The 14765-nt window shown below is 54.3% G+C and overlaps 9 protein-coding genes across 9 annotated transcripts; 5 read left to right on the top strand and 4 right to left on the bottom strand.

The window, feature by feature from the left end:
* Window positions 1-424: 424 nt before the first annotated feature.
* BU26DRAFT_524919 (alpha/beta-hydrolase) lies at window positions 425-1504 on the top strand. Its single transcript, XM_033830383.1, has one exon. The coding sequence runs from the start codon at window positions 635-637 to the stop codon at window positions 1394-1396; it is 762 nt and encodes a 253-aa protein (XP_033676768.1). The 5' UTR covers window positions 425-634; the 3' UTR covers window positions 1397-1504.
* A 255-nt stretch (window positions 1505-1759) lies between these two features.
* Window positions 1760-2323, bottom strand: BU26DRAFT_170031 (uncharacterized protein). Its single transcript, XM_033820260.1, has 2 exons — window positions 1860-2323; window positions 1760-1774 (listed from the first exon to the last, which is right to left on the bottom strand). Exon 1 carries the CDS (start codon window positions 2204-2206, stop codon window positions 1928-1930), a length of 279 nt encoding a protein of 92 aa, XP_033676769.1. The 5' UTR covers window positions 2207-2323; the 3' UTR covers window positions 1760-1774; window positions 1860-1927.
* BU26DRAFT_535168 (uncharacterized protein) lies at window positions 2309-3118 on the bottom strand (the record flags this gene model as incomplete). The annotated part of the gene is made up of 2 exons (XM_033831254.1): window positions 2309-2625; window positions 2668-3118. The coding sequence occupies 2 exons, from the start codon at window positions 3116-3118 to the stop codon at window positions 2309-2311; spliced, it is 768 nt and encodes a 255-aa protein (XP_033676770.1).
* Window positions 3119-3495: 377 nt separating this feature from the next.
* On the bottom strand, window positions 3496-4752 carry BU26DRAFT_170036 (oxidoreductase). The gene is made up of 2 exons (XM_033820261.1): window positions 4478-4752; window positions 3496-4428 (listed from the first exon to the last, which is right to left on the bottom strand). The coding sequence occupies exons 1-2, from the start codon at window positions 4557-4559 to the stop codon at window positions 3590-3592; spliced, it is 921 nt and encodes a 306-aa protein (XP_033676771.1). The 5' UTR covers window positions 4560-4752; the 3' UTR covers window positions 3496-3589.
* A 118-nt stretch (window positions 4753-4870) lies between these two features.
* BU26DRAFT_170023 (uncharacterized protein) lies at window positions 4871-6263 on the top strand. The gene is made up of 2 exons (XM_033820259.1): window positions 4871-6146; window positions 6200-6263. The coding sequence occupies exon 1, from the start codon at window positions 4967-4969 to the stop codon at window positions 6086-6088; it is 1122 nt and encodes a 373-aa protein (XP_033676772.1). The 5' UTR covers window positions 4871-4966; the 3' UTR covers window positions 6089-6146; window positions 6200-6263.
* Window positions 6264-6295: 32 nt separating this feature from the next.
* Window positions 6296-6879, bottom strand: BU26DRAFT_511180 (uncharacterized protein; the record flags this gene model as incomplete). Its single annotated transcript, XM_033827276.1, has 2 exons — window positions 6296-6384; window positions 6435-6879. 2 exons carry the CDS (start codon window positions 6877-6879, stop codon window positions 6296-6298), a joined length of 534 nt encoding a protein of 177 aa, XP_033676773.1.
* A 1424-nt stretch (window positions 6880-8303) lies between these two features.
* Window positions 8304-8915, top strand: BU26DRAFT_571519 (uncharacterized protein; the record flags this gene model as incomplete). The annotated part of the gene is made up of 1 exon (XM_033834146.1): window positions 8304-8915. One exon carries the CDS (start codon window positions 8304-8306, stop codon window positions 8913-8915), a length of 612 nt encoding a protein of 203 aa, XP_033676774.1.
* A 1745-nt stretch (window positions 8916-10660) lies between these two features.
* BU26DRAFT_495808 (glycoside hydrolase family 18 protein) lies at window positions 10661-12927 on the top strand. The gene is made up of 4 exons (XM_033826230.1): window positions 10661-11188; window positions 11246-11630; window positions 11680-12335; window positions 12392-12927. Exons 1-4 carry the CDS (start codon window positions 11054-11056, stop codon window positions 12497-12499), a joined length of 1284 nt encoding a protein of 427 aa, XP_033676775.1. The 5' UTR covers window positions 10661-11053; the 3' UTR covers window positions 12500-12927.
* A 497-nt stretch (window positions 12928-13424) lies between these two features.
* On the top strand, window positions 13425-14700 carry BU26DRAFT_555944 (uncharacterized protein). Its single transcript, XM_033832351.1, has 2 exons — window positions 13425-13474; window positions 13528-14700. The coding sequence occupies exon 2, from the start codon at window positions 13828-13830 to the stop codon at window positions 14506-14508; it is 681 nt and encodes a 226-aa protein (XP_033676776.1). The 5' UTR covers window positions 13425-13474; window positions 13528-13827; the 3' UTR covers window positions 14509-14700.
* Window positions 14701-14765: the final 65 nt, after the last annotated feature.

Raw genomic sequence — 14765 nt, forward strand, 5'->3', positions numbered from 1 at the left:
GAGATTGGACCCAGGGTTTTCCGTTGTCCGATAGGCAACGTGTCCATCGCAATGCAGGTACCGTTCCACGCTGCCATGGTATGAATGCATGTTCTCCAAGGGCGCAATGGGAAAGCCTCTCATATCTTCCGCATCAGTATTGCCGTCTGCGTAGTTCCTCGTGGAACGCTCGGGTCGGCAGTACAGTCCTTTGCCGATTTCTCCCCCGCATCCGCGTCCTCTCTCAAACCACGCACAGAGTTCCGACTTCGAGCTATACTGACAATGAAAATTCTCTGCCATCACACATCTCCATATCCAAAGCAGTTAGGTTGAGTCCTTTCGCGCCAATTGGACAGCTCGTACAATTCTTCCCAAACAGGCATAGTCCGTCCCACTACACGAGACCTCAAGGCCTCAGGAGATGCGCATGTCCAACGTCAAATTTTCGATACTGACCAAAAGAGACGTGCAGATCGGAAGAGATCGGGCAAGGCAGCATAGAACGGCGGTGTTTGACGCCGGCACCCCCGATATCCAACATGTATATAAAGCGCACCGCTCAAGCCTAAGGAAGGTATCCCTCGCCTTAGAAGACGAGCCCTCGCATTCTCAAAACAACCTCTAAAACTCGTCCACCCGAGACAAATCAACGATGTCCCACTCCACCACAGCCTTCCTCTTCGTCCCCGGCGCCTGGTGCCCCTCCACCTACTACTCCAAAGTAGTCTCCCTCCTCACGGCGCAGGGCTACACCGCGTTCGCCTTCAACCTGCCCTCGTGCGGCAAAAAGGACACGGTCCCCACCTTCGCGGATGACGTCACTCACATCCGCTCGCACGCTACTTCCCTCCTCGACGCCGGCAAAGATGTCGTCATCGTCGGGAACTCGTACGGCGGCTTCGTCACGCTCGAATCGTGCAAGGGGCTCGCGAAGAAAGACCGCGAGGCGGACGGCAAGACCGGTGGAACGCTGAAAGGTATAATACTCATTGGATCGTTCCTCGCCGAGGTAGGCAACACGATGAAAGAGCTCACCGCGGGCCACGTGCCACTCCCGCCCGATCTGTCCGACCCGTGGATCGAGCCCGTGCCCGGCGACGCGGGTTACCGGTTCTTGTGCGGTTCGCTGCCGGAGGAAGAAGGCTTGAAGTGGGGTAATATGGTGCGCGCGCAGTGCGTGGCGCCGTTCGTGGAGCCCCTGACTTATGCGGCGTACGAGGAGGTGCCGACGACGATGGTTATTGGGGGGAAGGATGTGGCGCTGCCGCCGGATGTGCAGCATGAGAGTTTTAGGAAGGCGGAGGAGAGGGGGGCGAAGGGTCTGAGGAAGGTGGTGATTGAGGGGGCGGATCATTGTGCTATGTTGAATAGTCCGGAGGAGGTTGCGCGGGTTTGTGTTGAGGCGGCAGAGTGAGGTTACTGGAGGGGATCCTGATGGGTTCGGACTTTTAGCATGCCTATGCTACCTCGCATTGGAGGCCGCTCCAGTCACCTTGAAGAAATGCAGTCATAGTCCTCTAGCACCTTCGGCTCGTTCATATCTTCGAAGCACCCCTCACTTCCGTAACACCCAAATCCCTGCTCGGCGGCGTCTCCACGAAGCTGCTTCTTCCTTCCCACTTCCCCATCCACTCTTCCAACTTTGATCTACCCTTTCTCCAGTCCACCGCAAGATAGACAATCGACTCCGTCATCGCAGTTGCAACCACAACCGCAATTTCATCCGCTGACGCAGGCGAGCCATCTTGTGGCGCAGTCAGAATGCCCTCCTTTGCAGCACTCTCGAAGCGATCTAGACCCCTCAGAACCTTCAGCTTCTGTCCTCAATCCATTCGCTGAACTTCAGGCCGCGCTGCTTACGAATGCGAAGCTCATACGTTATGAGGATGGCAGCATCCATAATCCATCCGCGCAAGCGTGGAGGGTATGAAACCGCCAGTATCGGCTATCCTTCTTCGGATCCAACCCAGCCAGGTTGGTGAGGTAATCGCAGATCGTTCGTTGAGTCGAATATCCCATCTGGTACATCCTCCGGTACCAGGCATGGAATCTTAGCCATGGGATTGTACACGGCGACATCTTCATTGTTGTCGCTCCACCCAGGGAATGGGATGGGGCATACGACGACTTTTTGAAGGGTGATGTGCTGCGCTAGACCGAGCTCGAGGGCTAGCATGTAGACTTTGCGGGTATATGGGGAGCCGTGGTGGGAGATGAGGCGCATCTTAGGGATCTTCTTGGGTTTGATCAGAGAAGGTCCCAATGTTGCGCTCAGTGGTAGCTTGTTGATACGGAAGTTCCAGCGCGGGAAGTGCAGATGAAGTCCCTACGAATTGCGGATAACGACCTCGGTCAGAGCCAGCCCAATAATAGCCCCGCAGTCTTTGTGAGCTGATCCGTAGTCCGAGGCAAAGGTTTCGACTTTATCTCCAGGCTTGAGGCACAATGGATCCCCTTGGATGATTTCCACCGGTTCTGGTTGGGCAGAAGTGTTCATCACCCGGTCGCACATTGCGTCTCGCTCAAGCCTCGTCGGCTTCGGACTTAGAGTTTTCTTCCTCTCGACTTCGTCCTTGAACCTACGCACCCATGCGAAGGTCATAGGCAACTCCCTCTCGCTCACGAATTCCTCAGACAATGACCCTTTCATCCAGCGATCAGCGACCAGCTATGCAAAAGGCCAACCCGCGTCGATGTCCGCGAGCGTTGGTTCGTCACCCCCCAGTATCCATTTCCTCCCATCTGCGAGGAATGTAGTCTCTAAGATATCGAAGGCTTGGCGTAGGTGCTGGAGCCTGTCTGGGCGATTGGCCTCCATATGTTTCGTTGTCATACGACGACCAGTAAGCCGTTCTCTGTCATCCAAGAAGGCTTTGTCCTGTATTAAGCCGTTTGGCGTCCAGTACGGCATCATCTTAACCGCATTCCAAAAGACTCCGCCTTCAATGGTCCAGTTTTCAAGGAGCTTGCGAATGCCCACTTCAGTGGGTGTACGCGGCGTCAATGCGCTATTTGGATAAAGCGATTCAAGCTTCGCGATTATCAGGCGCGAGTCGCAGTAGACATCCCTTCCGATCGCCATGACTGGGATGCGGCGGTAGTTGACATCGATAGAGGCCAGGTCAGGGCGCGGCATGAGATGAGATTGGATCTGTATTGATGATGGTGATTAAGCCGATTTCGAACAGCTTTCGAACAGAGGCCTGACGCATTCATCATAGGGTATGCCGCGAAGCCACAGGTACCAGAGCACTCGATGAGAGAAAATGGAAGGCGGGTGGTGGAACAAGATTGGCTTTTCTGCCGATGGCACGATCGTAGTTTGTGAGGTTGGAGTCTGTTTGGGTGCTCTAGCTGTCGGTTTGATACGTTATATAAATATATCTCTTCATGCTTTGTGGATGTTGCTTTACCCCACATGCCGTGTAGGCCGAGGATTCGGTCTAAGCGAGTCAGGCTCCAGGTCGATGACGTCGATCTCCATAGGAAAGGCGCGAATACACGCAACTGGCCAGAACACACAAGATCTGACCTTCGGACGCGAATCCCAAACAGGATCCCTTCTGCTCCCACATACTGGAATGCCCTCGAACGCCCTGAATAGAGCTTAATCGTAATCCTTCAGCTGCTCCTGAGTCCAATCCCATAGCTTCTTGGCCAGCGCCTCATCCTCAGTATAGGCCATGGCTGCGGCGCGTACGCCAACCGGGGTGTAGAATCTTCCCGACTCAATCTTGCTCTTCTCAGCCGTAGCAGCCCAGCATGCATTGTATGCTCCCTCCTCCAACGAATAAGACTTCCACCAAGTCAAAAGCCTCAAGAACATACGATCCAGGAATCCTAAGTTGCTGAGAAGACCAGTCCATACCGTACCGGGCTCCAGGGAAGCTGTTGTAAGCCATGGATACCGTTTCGCCAACTCCCAAGTATACAGAATATTGGCAAGCTTGCTTTGACCGTACCGTATCCACTTCGCCGTCATACCGAGGTCATCCTGAGTCGTGCGAAGTCCATCGAATGCAATCCCGCCCGGAGCAGTATGGGCTGCTGCTAGCGAGGCAACCGAAACCATCCTTGCTTCGCCCTGCTCTTTCGCAGTTCGCTCTAGCAGCGGCAGCAAAAGCTTGATGAAGAGCGCATGACTGAGGTGATTGATGCCAAATTGAATTTCGTACTCATCTTTGGTGAGGCGTGGAGGAATTGCCATGACTCCAGCATTGCTTACGAGGACGTCGAGGCGATCCGTGTGTGATAAGAGCTGGTGGGCGACAGCTCGCACGGATTCCAAGCTTGTGTGATCGCATTCAAGGAACGTGGCTTTGTCGCTTCCCACTTCCTCGATGAGGTCCTTCGCATTCTCTACGTTGCGGCCAGTGAAGTAAATGTGGGATGGATTGCCATACGCGCTCAAAGTGAGAATGGCCTGCCGGCCCAGTCCGCTAGTTCCTGAGAAAGTGAGTTTCACATCGAAGAGGCCCAGGGCTCGCATACACACCGCCTGTAATGAAGAACACTTTGCCTTTAAGGTTCGGAATGTCCTTTTGGGGTAGATACTTGGGTCGAAAGAGAAAGGGCATGATGACTGGACAAGGTGTGGTCTCTTTGGAGGCAGAGTGGCCTAGGTGGCTCTTCCTTCATCAATGCCCGCACGCGCCGATCGCCGGACCCGCTTGGAATTTTGTAGGAAGCGCTACGCCGCCCAGTCGTAAGTTTCCGTAGAGAAGCCCTGAGGCATCGTGGCTGAAAACACGACGAAAAAGGGCGGGTGAGGTAGGACGAACAGAGAGGGCACAGCAAGAGTCCGCGCTGCTTATTTGTGGTCTGTGCGCTGACCAGGGGCAGTCGCGATCAGAACTCCAAACACCTGGCGTCGGAATCATCGCGTCTCCCTTCCCAACACCATCCACGTCATGGACTATCGCGTTCTTCTGGGCCTGGTTTGGTGTGCTATTGCATCCTGATATCTCACGCCCGCGTTCCCAGCATGTCTCCAAACGCCCGGCGAGCGGTACCGGCGGCCGTCGCCCTGCTGCTATTGGTTCTCTTCTGGCATAACCACGGCGCGCGACATTCTCCATACCCGCTCGTCCCGTTGGACGGTAATGACGCTGTCGGGACCAACGGAAAGCCCCCTTTCTATCCCGGAATTGCCAAACCACCGGGTTCAAACTATACCCGAATATTGGTCGTGCCCAAGACGAAAGACGAAGACATCAGCTGGATCCAGATTGAATTACCGGAACTGCAAACCGCCATCTACGAGGTCGACAAACCAGACGCAAAACTCCAAATACCGAAGAACAAAGGCCACGAGGCGATGGTATACTTGTCCTTCATCATCGACCATTACGACAGCCTTCCCGACACCATTATTTTCGTGCATGCTCACAAAGGAGCGTGGCATAACAACATCTTACTGGACCTGGATACGCCCACGACTATCAAGCGGCTTCGCGATGACCGCGTTGCTCGCCAAGGTTACATGAACCTCCGATGCCATCATGACCCGGGGTGTCCTGACTGGATACACCTCGACAGAGCCAAAGTGGATTTCGACGAGCGCATCAAGCCCGAAGAGAAGCAGTTCAGCTTCGAGCTGTTTCAGGAGATGTTCCCTGGTCATCGGCCTCCACCAGTCCTTTCGCAGGCTTGCTGCGCTCAGCTCGCCGTAAGCCGGGAGCGAGTAAGAGACAACCCGAAGGCTCTGTACGAACACCTTCGAAGCTGGCTCCTCGCCACACGTCTTGAAGACAAAGATTCCGGTCGCGTGTTTGAGTATATGTGGCAGTATCTGTTTACCCGAAACGCCGAGCACTGTCCGTCCATAAATGCGTGTTATTGCGATGGCTATGGAATCTGCTTTGGCAGCGCGGCGAATCTGGACGCTTGGCTCAAGAAACTGCGGAAGAGAGAGCTGGCCGATGAGGAATACGATAGGGCGAAGAAGGAGGGCAAAGATCTGACGACGATGGAAGAGATCAATAGTCGGAGGAAAACGTTGAACAGGGAGCTCAATCAAGAGAAGGTAGAGGCTTACAAGAAGGGAGATGACGAGATGAACAGGGCGCTGGAACGCGAACGGTTACCGGAGTACACCTACACTTGAGCAGCCCTAGCGGTTGCAGGTTTAAGGCATGGGGATACATTATCATAGAGATTGAAAAGCATGTTCGATTGCCCATAGTTCCCGCACTCTACCTAAACTAACCTGCTTCAGCTGCTCAATCCTCCCAAAACACGTTCCTACTACGAAACCACGATGCCATCAACGAAAGTCCGCGCAGCAGCGAGTCTTCATCCTCGCACGGCACAGCTAAAATCCGGCAACAAGCATACCAGCTATTCCCACGACCGCGGCGCCATAGACATTCGGCCCAGCCGTCGGACCTGAGCCTTCAGAAGCTACACAACCGGTAAGCAACACTCTTCACTGAAGGCAGGACAGTACTCACAAATCGCCGTAGCAACATTTTCAAACCCACCCGTAACCGTAATCGGCGAAATACTCGCAAAGTCTTCGCCAGACATTGGCCCAACCGTACTACTGGTATTCGTGCCGTCAGTAAAGATACCCGTGCACGTCCCCGCCGTGCCCTGCGTAGTCGTGCAATCAACTTCCACGCCCGTGTATGTTCCGTTGGCGGTGAGGCCAAAGGTCGCGCCTAGCGTCGATGCTCCCGAGACCCCGGTGAAGGAGTACCCGGTGGATATGTCCTCGCATTCCGAGGTCAGGGAGGCGGGGCAGCGGAGAGAGTAGGTGGTCGCGGTTGCGTCGCCAGTGATGATAGAGGCGACGTAGTAGGTCTCGACCATGATGAGGCTGACGACGGGTTGTTGTTGGGATTGGGCGAGGATGGCGGGGAGGAGGGAGAGAGTGAGGAGGGCTTCGAGGAGCATTGTGGATGGGCTGTGGTACACGATTCTCGCTATTGGGAGTTGAGATGTTTGAAGAAAATAGCGGGCAGAGAGTCGTAGTATCGATTCGGAATTTATAGCCTCGAATAGCCCCCATGACGCTTGAAGCCACAATCCTCCTACCCCGCCGGCGAGGCCGCATCGAGTGTCTCGACGTAGCACGGCAGCTTTATCACCATCGACAGCGTCAGCAGTCATCCCTCAACATCGCATACAACCGCATAGCGAATCGCTCTCCTTCGAATTATCTCAGTACATACCTTTACGTAACCGAGCCCGTCGCCCTTACTTGATGCGTATGGTACAGTAGAGAAATGGCTGAAGCAAGCGAGGTAGGCTGTGGTGATATATCTGGGGGCCATGGCGCCGATTTTTCCGTTTCCGGCGAAAATCCTCTGTCCCCGCATCACAACTCGACCGCGGGGCATCCATAGAATACGGATCGGTCCCTTCTAGTATCGCATATGGGGCATGGAGCCAATCGTTGCTTTGCTCGAGGTTTATCTTTTGCCAGTTCCGGCGATTCTGGACCCGCAATACGGCTGTGACACGGTGACGGGCGCGGTGTATGCGAGAGTGAGCAGCTGTCGAGGAGAAATTTGCGGCTATCAATGCGATGATATGGGATGATTGTGAGGGGGGCTATGGTGAACACCTCGTGCCGGGTCTGCGTGTATCTAGCCTGTCGAATGACTGGCTACTGACTTGGAGGAGCCCCGGGGCGAGGATAGACTCTGCACCTCCATGGGTTCCAAAGGAAAGATGGAGGAGTAAGTTTCAGGCAATGTAATCAAGCAATCGAAGCTTTTCATGCTTGCTTGGAGCTACACAGCCAAGCGGACGAGGCTGGGGTACAGGCCGTGAGGTCGGGCTCCAGGGAAAGGATAGTAAAGATTGTAGATACTAGGCAGGGCCTCGGTGGGAAATAGACTCATGCTAGGGCCGCCTTGCTGATGCTATACCTGCGTTCCGTGTTGTATGCAGCTGACACGGTTAGGACGAGACACTTGCGCGTGTGCATTTGCAAGTGTCTTCCTTGTCTTCCACAGTTGAAGGGGGAGTAACGCGTAATTGACGACCGTCGCGCACGGACCTTGTAGCTCCGCACCGCGAATTCCGACCACCACTCCGACAACCCACCACCACTCTCTTGCCGGACACCAATTCGTCGTCCAGTGTACGTTTCATCTAAAATCATCGACGATAAGTGGCGGTGCGGAGAACAGCTTCCGCCCCCGCCATAAGCCACAATGGCTGAAGGGCAGCTGCCGCCTCATTGACTCACCAGCAATGAGATTGATATACAGCCCACACTCCGTTTCTAGCCAGAACAACAGATTGTCTCTCTCCTGGATACACAAATGACACCACCTCCTCTTTCTTGGGCTGCCGTCGCCCGCGAAAACATGCCGAACGTGTCGCGAAATACAACGCTCTCCAACGCGCCCTCCGCTCCGAACCCCACGGCCTCCCCTTCCACCAAACCGCAACCCGCAACAGCAACCCCGCCGCCTCGTGTAGCATTCATCTCAGGCCATATCGAAATTACGCCTGGTCAGTTCTCGGCGAACTACGCCGGCGCTCTGGACGCTGCAATACGCCGCGGCGATGCATTCGCCCCGTCCAACGCCGGCGGTGTGGACACGCTTGCCCTCGCATACCTTCGCACCCACCGCGTCTCCCCCTCCCGCATCACGATATATTTGCATAGGCCTCGACCCAATCGCAAACTCAACGCCACCCAAGACCGTATAAACAAAATGAGATTGGGGCCAGAGGTCGAGGAGAAGTACCGCAAGCAGGGTTACAACATAAGGGTCATTCAGGGCTATCACACTGAGCGGGACGCTGCAATGACCGAGGCCAGCGACTACGATATACTGTGGGTGCGAGGCGACGCGGAGACAGCTGCCCTATATGGCAGCAAGTATCGGCCGGGACGAATCAGCGGCACGCAGAAGAATAGGGATAGGAGGCTATTGAAGGACAAGAGAACAGGTACGCCGAGCGTCACCTAAGCTCCATCAAACGGCTCGGGAGGTTACCGGGCGCTTCCTTCGCTCAGTTCCGGGCGTGCCTGATCTCCACTACCGATAAGGAATGACGCCCGCGGAGATCATGATGCAGGGCCACGGCGCAAACCCCTACCATCTCCACGATCCAGGCGCTTCCCCTACCCGGTACGAAGCTCCATATCGTTCGCGACACCTCGAGCTGCACATGTCGACCACGTTGCAGGCCCATGTGCATTTGCGCAGGTGTCTTATTGCACTAGCACCGTCCTTATTTGGCCTTAGCTACATGCCCCTCCAGTTGAAGCTCTCCACTTAGTCCTCTGGAGTTGCGCGGTAGTACATATGCAACATTTCGAACGGTGTCCAATCAGAAGGCGTCTTTCTGTCCTTCCCCATTCGTTTCGTTCTTCATTTCCGTTCGTGGCTGGATGCGGTTAGCGCCTGCTTTGGCTGCCGCACTCCCTTCAACCTTCATTCAACCTTCTCTTTCCTGTCGCGTCACAAGTCGTCTGCCCGCTCTCTTATCTTCACCACCACCGTCAGAACGCTTGCTCTTCGCTACAGACCGCGCATCCCTCGATCAGGCGGTCGCACAGCCTGACACTTCAAATACATCCAAGACATCGGTCATGTGCTTTCCTCCAATGACAACGATAAGGCGGGGTACGGATACCCCTACCGCACCCGTCCATGGGTCCGGCGTTTAGACTCGGGCCTCGCGCCCTCCTACAAAAGGCGCTTCAATCTAACCATCCCGGCTTAGGTGGTATCACAAGCCGCCATAGCATCTGTAACGTGCCTTCCTTCCACCCACTCGCTTTCTCCCCGTTACATCCCAAGCCTTATCTACCTGCCAGATCTTCAGATGCGGTTACCTGTGACATTTCGCACGTATGTGGTCTCTCTTCTACGCGCGCTCTCCTGCAGCGCGCCGTAAATCATTACCATTAGCGCAACGGCATTGCCAATGAAGTCGAATACGCCTCGCCTTCGCAGGAGGCCAATCTCTTGAGCATGTACCCCTTTGTATGGGTACATCTCAACACCATAGTCGCTATCCCTAGGCGACCTTGCAGCGAGTGGGATGACAACCCCATCTGGCCGTCTGACCTTATCGAAGCAGCTCTCAGAAGTACGTCCGGGCTGGGCTCATCCGACGTTGCTGCAGTTTGTCCCTTGGATCTCGATGGAATTGCCTCTCGTTGAGCAGCGGAGCATTAACCAGAACATGTCCCCACCTCACAGATGTACTTGTATTGATTCTAAGGTTGAGCGATTATAGCTGAATTTGGGTACGAAGGGGCGAGCGTCGTCTCTATCTAGGTACAGTATTCTCTATCCTGCTCTTCTTCTCGACTGGCTCGCTTCGCGGTGCGTCACTTTATCCGCCCCCTTCCAGATCGATCCATCTAGCCAGGCGCCGCCGTTTGGTCGGCTATTACTCTATTTGGGGATGCCGCCCCCTGTAAATTATGCAAATCAGTGTCCACGCTATAACGGCCACACGACATCCTGCCAGGCGCACACCGCGGACTTCAACGACGACGAGCTGCTGCGCGCTGCAGGACGCTATCAGAGCCCTTGCTCCGCTGTCCGGAGAGATTATCACGATGCAAGAGCAGTTGCACTTTCCCTGCAGGTCCCAGGGCCGCTTTGCGGTGCCATTGGCGGGTAGTCTCGCTTCAGCGGGAGGCGTGATAGTAGGAGGTACCATTCATAAGGAGGACAATGTCAAAAGGACAGGGTCATTTACATCCGCCTTGCCGGGTAAGGGCAGGTAGTCGACTTTACAAATGCCATGGCAAGATACATACCCCCTTTAGGCGCCACATGTCCGGCCCAGCACGCGCGCACCTTTCTTCTTCTTAACGTTGCTTCCTTGTCGGGTCTCATTTCCAGTCGAGCGGTTGCATCTCTTTGGACTGAGCTGTTGCATTCTCATCTCTCATTCCCTCCCCCTTTCTTTCACAACGCGGCAGGCATCGGCGTTCCTTTCTCTTACCTAGGGTCACGGTAGCATCTGACTGCGTCCACACTCCTTGAGCCGATGGGCGCCCTATAAGAACGTCACTTATCACTCCTTATATCGATAGATTGGCTACCGCATCTCCTCCGCCCTCCAACCAACTGCACTCGACAAAATGCGCCTTCCAACTCTTGCAGCTCTTCTTCCGCTTGCTGGGCTGGCGAACGCCGCCGCTATACCTCAACCGGTCACTGACGTTGTGGAGCGCGCTGCTTTCGGGTACAAGAACGTAGCTTACTTTGTCAACTGGGTAACTGCCTCCCGTTATAGCCCATGTCCTTGAGCTCCCTTGCTAACAATTCCCCAGGCCATCTACGGACGCGCCTTCAACCCTCAAGACCTCCCCGCAAATGAGCTGACTCATGTGCTCTACGCCTTCGCCAATGTGCGGCCAGAGACGGGCGAGGTCTATCTCTCCGACACATGGGCCGATACTGACAAGCACTATCCGACCGACTCCTGGAATGACGTCGGAACCAACGTCTACGGCTGCGCCAAGCAGCTCTTCCTCCTGAAGAAGCAGAACCGCAAGCTCAAGGTGCTACTGTCGATCGGTGGTTGGACGTACTCAGCCAACTTCGCTAAGCCCATGAGCACTGCCGCCGGTAGGCAGAATTTTGCGAGCAGCGCTGTCGGTCTCCTACGGGATCTTGGCTTCGATGGACTGGACATCGACTGGGAATATCCTTCTGGTGAGTCACATGACGCATATCTGCCGAACCACTACTAACAGTCCCTCAGACGACAGCCAAGCCAACGACATGGTCTCCCTCCTCGCCGAAGTCCGTTCCCAGCTTGACTCCTACTCCGCCACCTACGGCAACGGCCAACACCTGCTCCTAACCGTCGCCTCCCCTGCCGGCCCGACTAACTACCAAAAGCTCAAGCTCGCCGCCATGGACAAGTACCTCGACTTCTGGAACCTGATGGCGTACGACTACGCTGGCTCGTGGGACAGCGTCGCTGGCCACCAGGCAAACCTCTACCCCTCGTCATCCAACCCTTCGTCCACGCCCTTCAACACGCAGCAAGCTATCGCCTACTACACCGCCAACGGCGTCCCAGCCTCCAAGATCGTAATGGGTATGCCGCTATATGGACGCGCGTTCCAGAACACTGATGGGCCCGGGAAAGCATTCTCTGGTGTGGGTCAGGGGACATGGGAGGCGGGTGTGTATGACTACAAGGCGCTGCCCCAGACTGGCGCGAGCGTGGTTACAGATACAAGTGTGCTTGCCAGCTACAGCTACGATTCCGCACAGAGGTTCATGATCAGCTACGACACGCCGGACATCATCTCCAGGAAGACTGCGCTTATCAAGTCGATGGGTCTGGGAGGCGGTATGTGGTGGGAGAGCAGCAGCGATAAGAAGGGCAGTGATAGTTTGATCTCAACGGTAAGTGCATGATCGCTCTTTTTCTCCATTGTTACAGGGCCTAATGATTTCTGCAGTACGTCAATGCCGTCGGCGGGACCGGCGCGCTGGATCAGAGCCAGAACTTGCTCAGCTTCCCGGTTTCGAAGTACGACAACATGAAGAGCGGGTTTCCGAACAACTAAAGCGGGTCGAGCGCCGAAACGACCTTAGCCGCCACCACAACACTTCCCATTCCTATCCACGGCCCATCGGTATGGCTATACCGAGGACTAACCTGCTCCACCTCACCACTCTTCCTCCCGTTCCTCCCGACGACCCTTCAGCACGGCTGTGTTCGGGGCCCCTGTCGCCACCTCACACATCTTTCACTATCACTACTTCCCCTTCAAGTATATATTTCGCATTCAGGGTCTAGGATGCTCGGCGGGTGCTGAGTGTCGCTATCTCATCACCCATTCATGGTTGTTTGGGTTTTCTTTTCTTTTCTTGTATCTACGTTCGTTTGACTCAAGACTTGCCGCCATCCATGTTTTCTTACATTTGGAGTTTTCGGGATAGAGGAGTAGATGTGTGATTCACATTTCACCTTTTTAGATTAGGGGCCATGATCAACTCATTGCATTATACTTACTTACGGTCCTCGCTCTCGCCTCCTGAAATGCCCATTACCATGCGCTCACTCGTTACTCCGGTGATCCCGTTGCTATGCGGCACTTCCCATTCACTCATTCTTTCCCCGACGTTTCGTGCCGCCGCCTACGTGAACTTCCTGGGAAAAAAACAATATCAGCATCTTCTATCCATCTTGCACGCAAAACCCTTGTTGACGGTGCGGCACAGTTCCTGCCTGGTTGACTTATCAGTGGCCGGACTGAACCTTGTTTCAGAAGCTGATGGGATACATTCCGGCGTGGGCCGCGAAGCGGGGTATCCCAGCTAGCGGCGCTGTGCGGCATTTCGGGTAAGTTTTAATTGGAGCTGCGACCTCCATCGCTCACATCTGATGAAGTTGCTGCCTAGTCTTGCCCATCGTCTTCGGTTATAGACGAACGTGAAAGCATATAATACGGTTAAACGGTGCTCTCTAGCCTTCAACACCGTCTGATTGTACCCTGTCATCTCTCCGTTGTATCGACCGAAGAACTTCCTGGTACTAGGTACTGCGATATTATCCAACAAAGTCAGTTATAATACTAATATTTATGCGCAGCTTAAAATGTGCGAAAGACACGAGGTCCGGGTGACTTATCAGAACTGCGCTGCGGAACCAAAGCATAAAATCACCAAATGGATTCCCGTGCCTTGTCCGACCAATTGCGGCAACTGGGTTGACAAAACGAATATGGGAACTTCGACCAACAGGACTGCTTGTATAATCCCCTAAGCCTAATATGCGATAGTGGCCAGACGCTGGGTCACACCGCCAAAACAACTTGCATTGCTTCCAACCTTTTCTGCTCCGTCGTGGCAAAACCAAAGGGTTTGCATTCTCACAATTGCCTATCAGACAATGGATAGGGATATCTATGTGGTACCCTATTTTCCCGACGGAGTGCAGCATATCATCACCACCGGCAGTAACCACTACATCGGCTTTGTCGACGAGTCAACAGTCTTAAAGTACCCACATTTCAAAGGAACTTCAGACGCTCTCGGCGTTGAATCGAAAATACTTCAGCGGCTCGGCAAGCACCCTCGCATCATCGAATTCAAAGGAGAACACGAGGACGGGTTGCTTTTAGAATATGCGCCAAACGGATCGTTGGAAAAGTATCTAAAAGAAACACAAGTTCCGATCAAAGAGAAGATCCGGCTCGCAAAAGAGACTGCAGAAGGCGTTGTATACGCTCATTGGAGCAACGTTCTAGGGCCTGATGGAGAAGTCCTTCTTTCTGGGGGAGCTTCAGAGAACGCAGAGTCCTTCATGCCTCGTTGCGACAAAGAGTTCGCGGACATCAGGACAGACATTTTCGCCCTTGGATCCACCATATATCATATCATAACCGGGCATCGGCCATTCCCACAATACGACACCATCGACGATGAAGCCAAGTTTGTGGAACTTTACCGCAAAGGGCACTTCCCTCCCCTAGATCCAGGGGTGGGTGGCGAAGTTGTTCAGAATTGCTGGAGAGGCAGATATAAGTCTGCGAGCGAGGTAGCCAATGATCTTATCCTCCTGCTAGAATAACCAGCGAAAGCGACGCAACGCCGATGCGACCACTGAGTAGAGCGAAAGATGGTCGTGGACGAACGGCAAATTTCAATGTCACAAAGGACAAGACCTTGTGAAAGAGCAGAGTGACACTCCTGCCGATGTGTGGATTTACTTTGGTGACGGCCGGCCTGGTCAGGAAGGGAAGAATTGGAAGCTGTGGATATTGGCAACCCGTGCAATCCTATATTCTTGATGGGAGTGTCTTTCCGTGCTCCAATTCCAATTTCTAT

This window comes from Trematosphaeria pertusa (genome assembly GCF_010094035.1).
Source record: "Trematosphaeria pertusa strain CBS 122368 unplaced genomic scaffold BU26scaffold_22, whole genome shotgun sequence".
In the NCBI taxonomy this organism is placed as follows: Eukaryota; Fungi; Ascomycota; class Dothideomycetes; order Pleosporales; family Trematosphaeriaceae; genus Trematosphaeria; species Trematosphaeria pertusa.

Coding starts and splice junctions, on each gene's coding strand:
- BU26DRAFT_524919 (XM_033830383.1), top strand. CDS start 635: ATGTCCCACTCCACCACAGCCTTCCTCTTCGTCCCCGGCGCCTGGTGC.
- BU26DRAFT_170031 (XM_033820260.1), bottom strand. CDS start 2,206: ATGCGCCTCATCTCCCACCACGGCTCCCCATATACCCGCAAAGTCTAC.
- BU26DRAFT_170036 (XM_033820261.1), bottom strand. CDS start 4,559: ATGCCCTTTCTCTTTCGACCCAAGTATCTACCCCAAAAGGACATTCCG. Junction 4,429..4,477: donor AGTGTTCTTCATTACAGGCG/GTGTGTATGCGA, acceptor TCACTTTCTCAG/GAACTAGCGGACTGGGCCGG.
- BU26DRAFT_170023 (XM_033820259.1), top strand. CDS start 4,967: ATGTCTCCAAACGCCCGGCGAGCGGTACCGGCGGCCGTCGCCCTGCTG.
- BU26DRAFT_495808 (XM_033826230.1), top strand. CDS start 11,054: ATGCGCCTTCCAACTCTTGCAGCTCTTCTTCCGCTTGCTGGGCTGGCG. Junction 11,631..11,679: donor CGACTGGGAATATCCTTCTG/GTGAGTCACATG, acceptor ACAGTCCCTCAG/ACGACAGCCAAGCCAACGAC. Junction 12,336..12,391: donor GTGATAGTTTGATCTCAACG/GTAAGTGCATGA, acceptor TGATTTCTGCAG/TACGTCAATGCCGTCGGCGG.
- BU26DRAFT_555944 (XM_033832351.1), top strand. CDS start 13,828: ATGGATAGGGATATCTATGTGGTACCCTATTTTCCCGACGGAGTGCAG.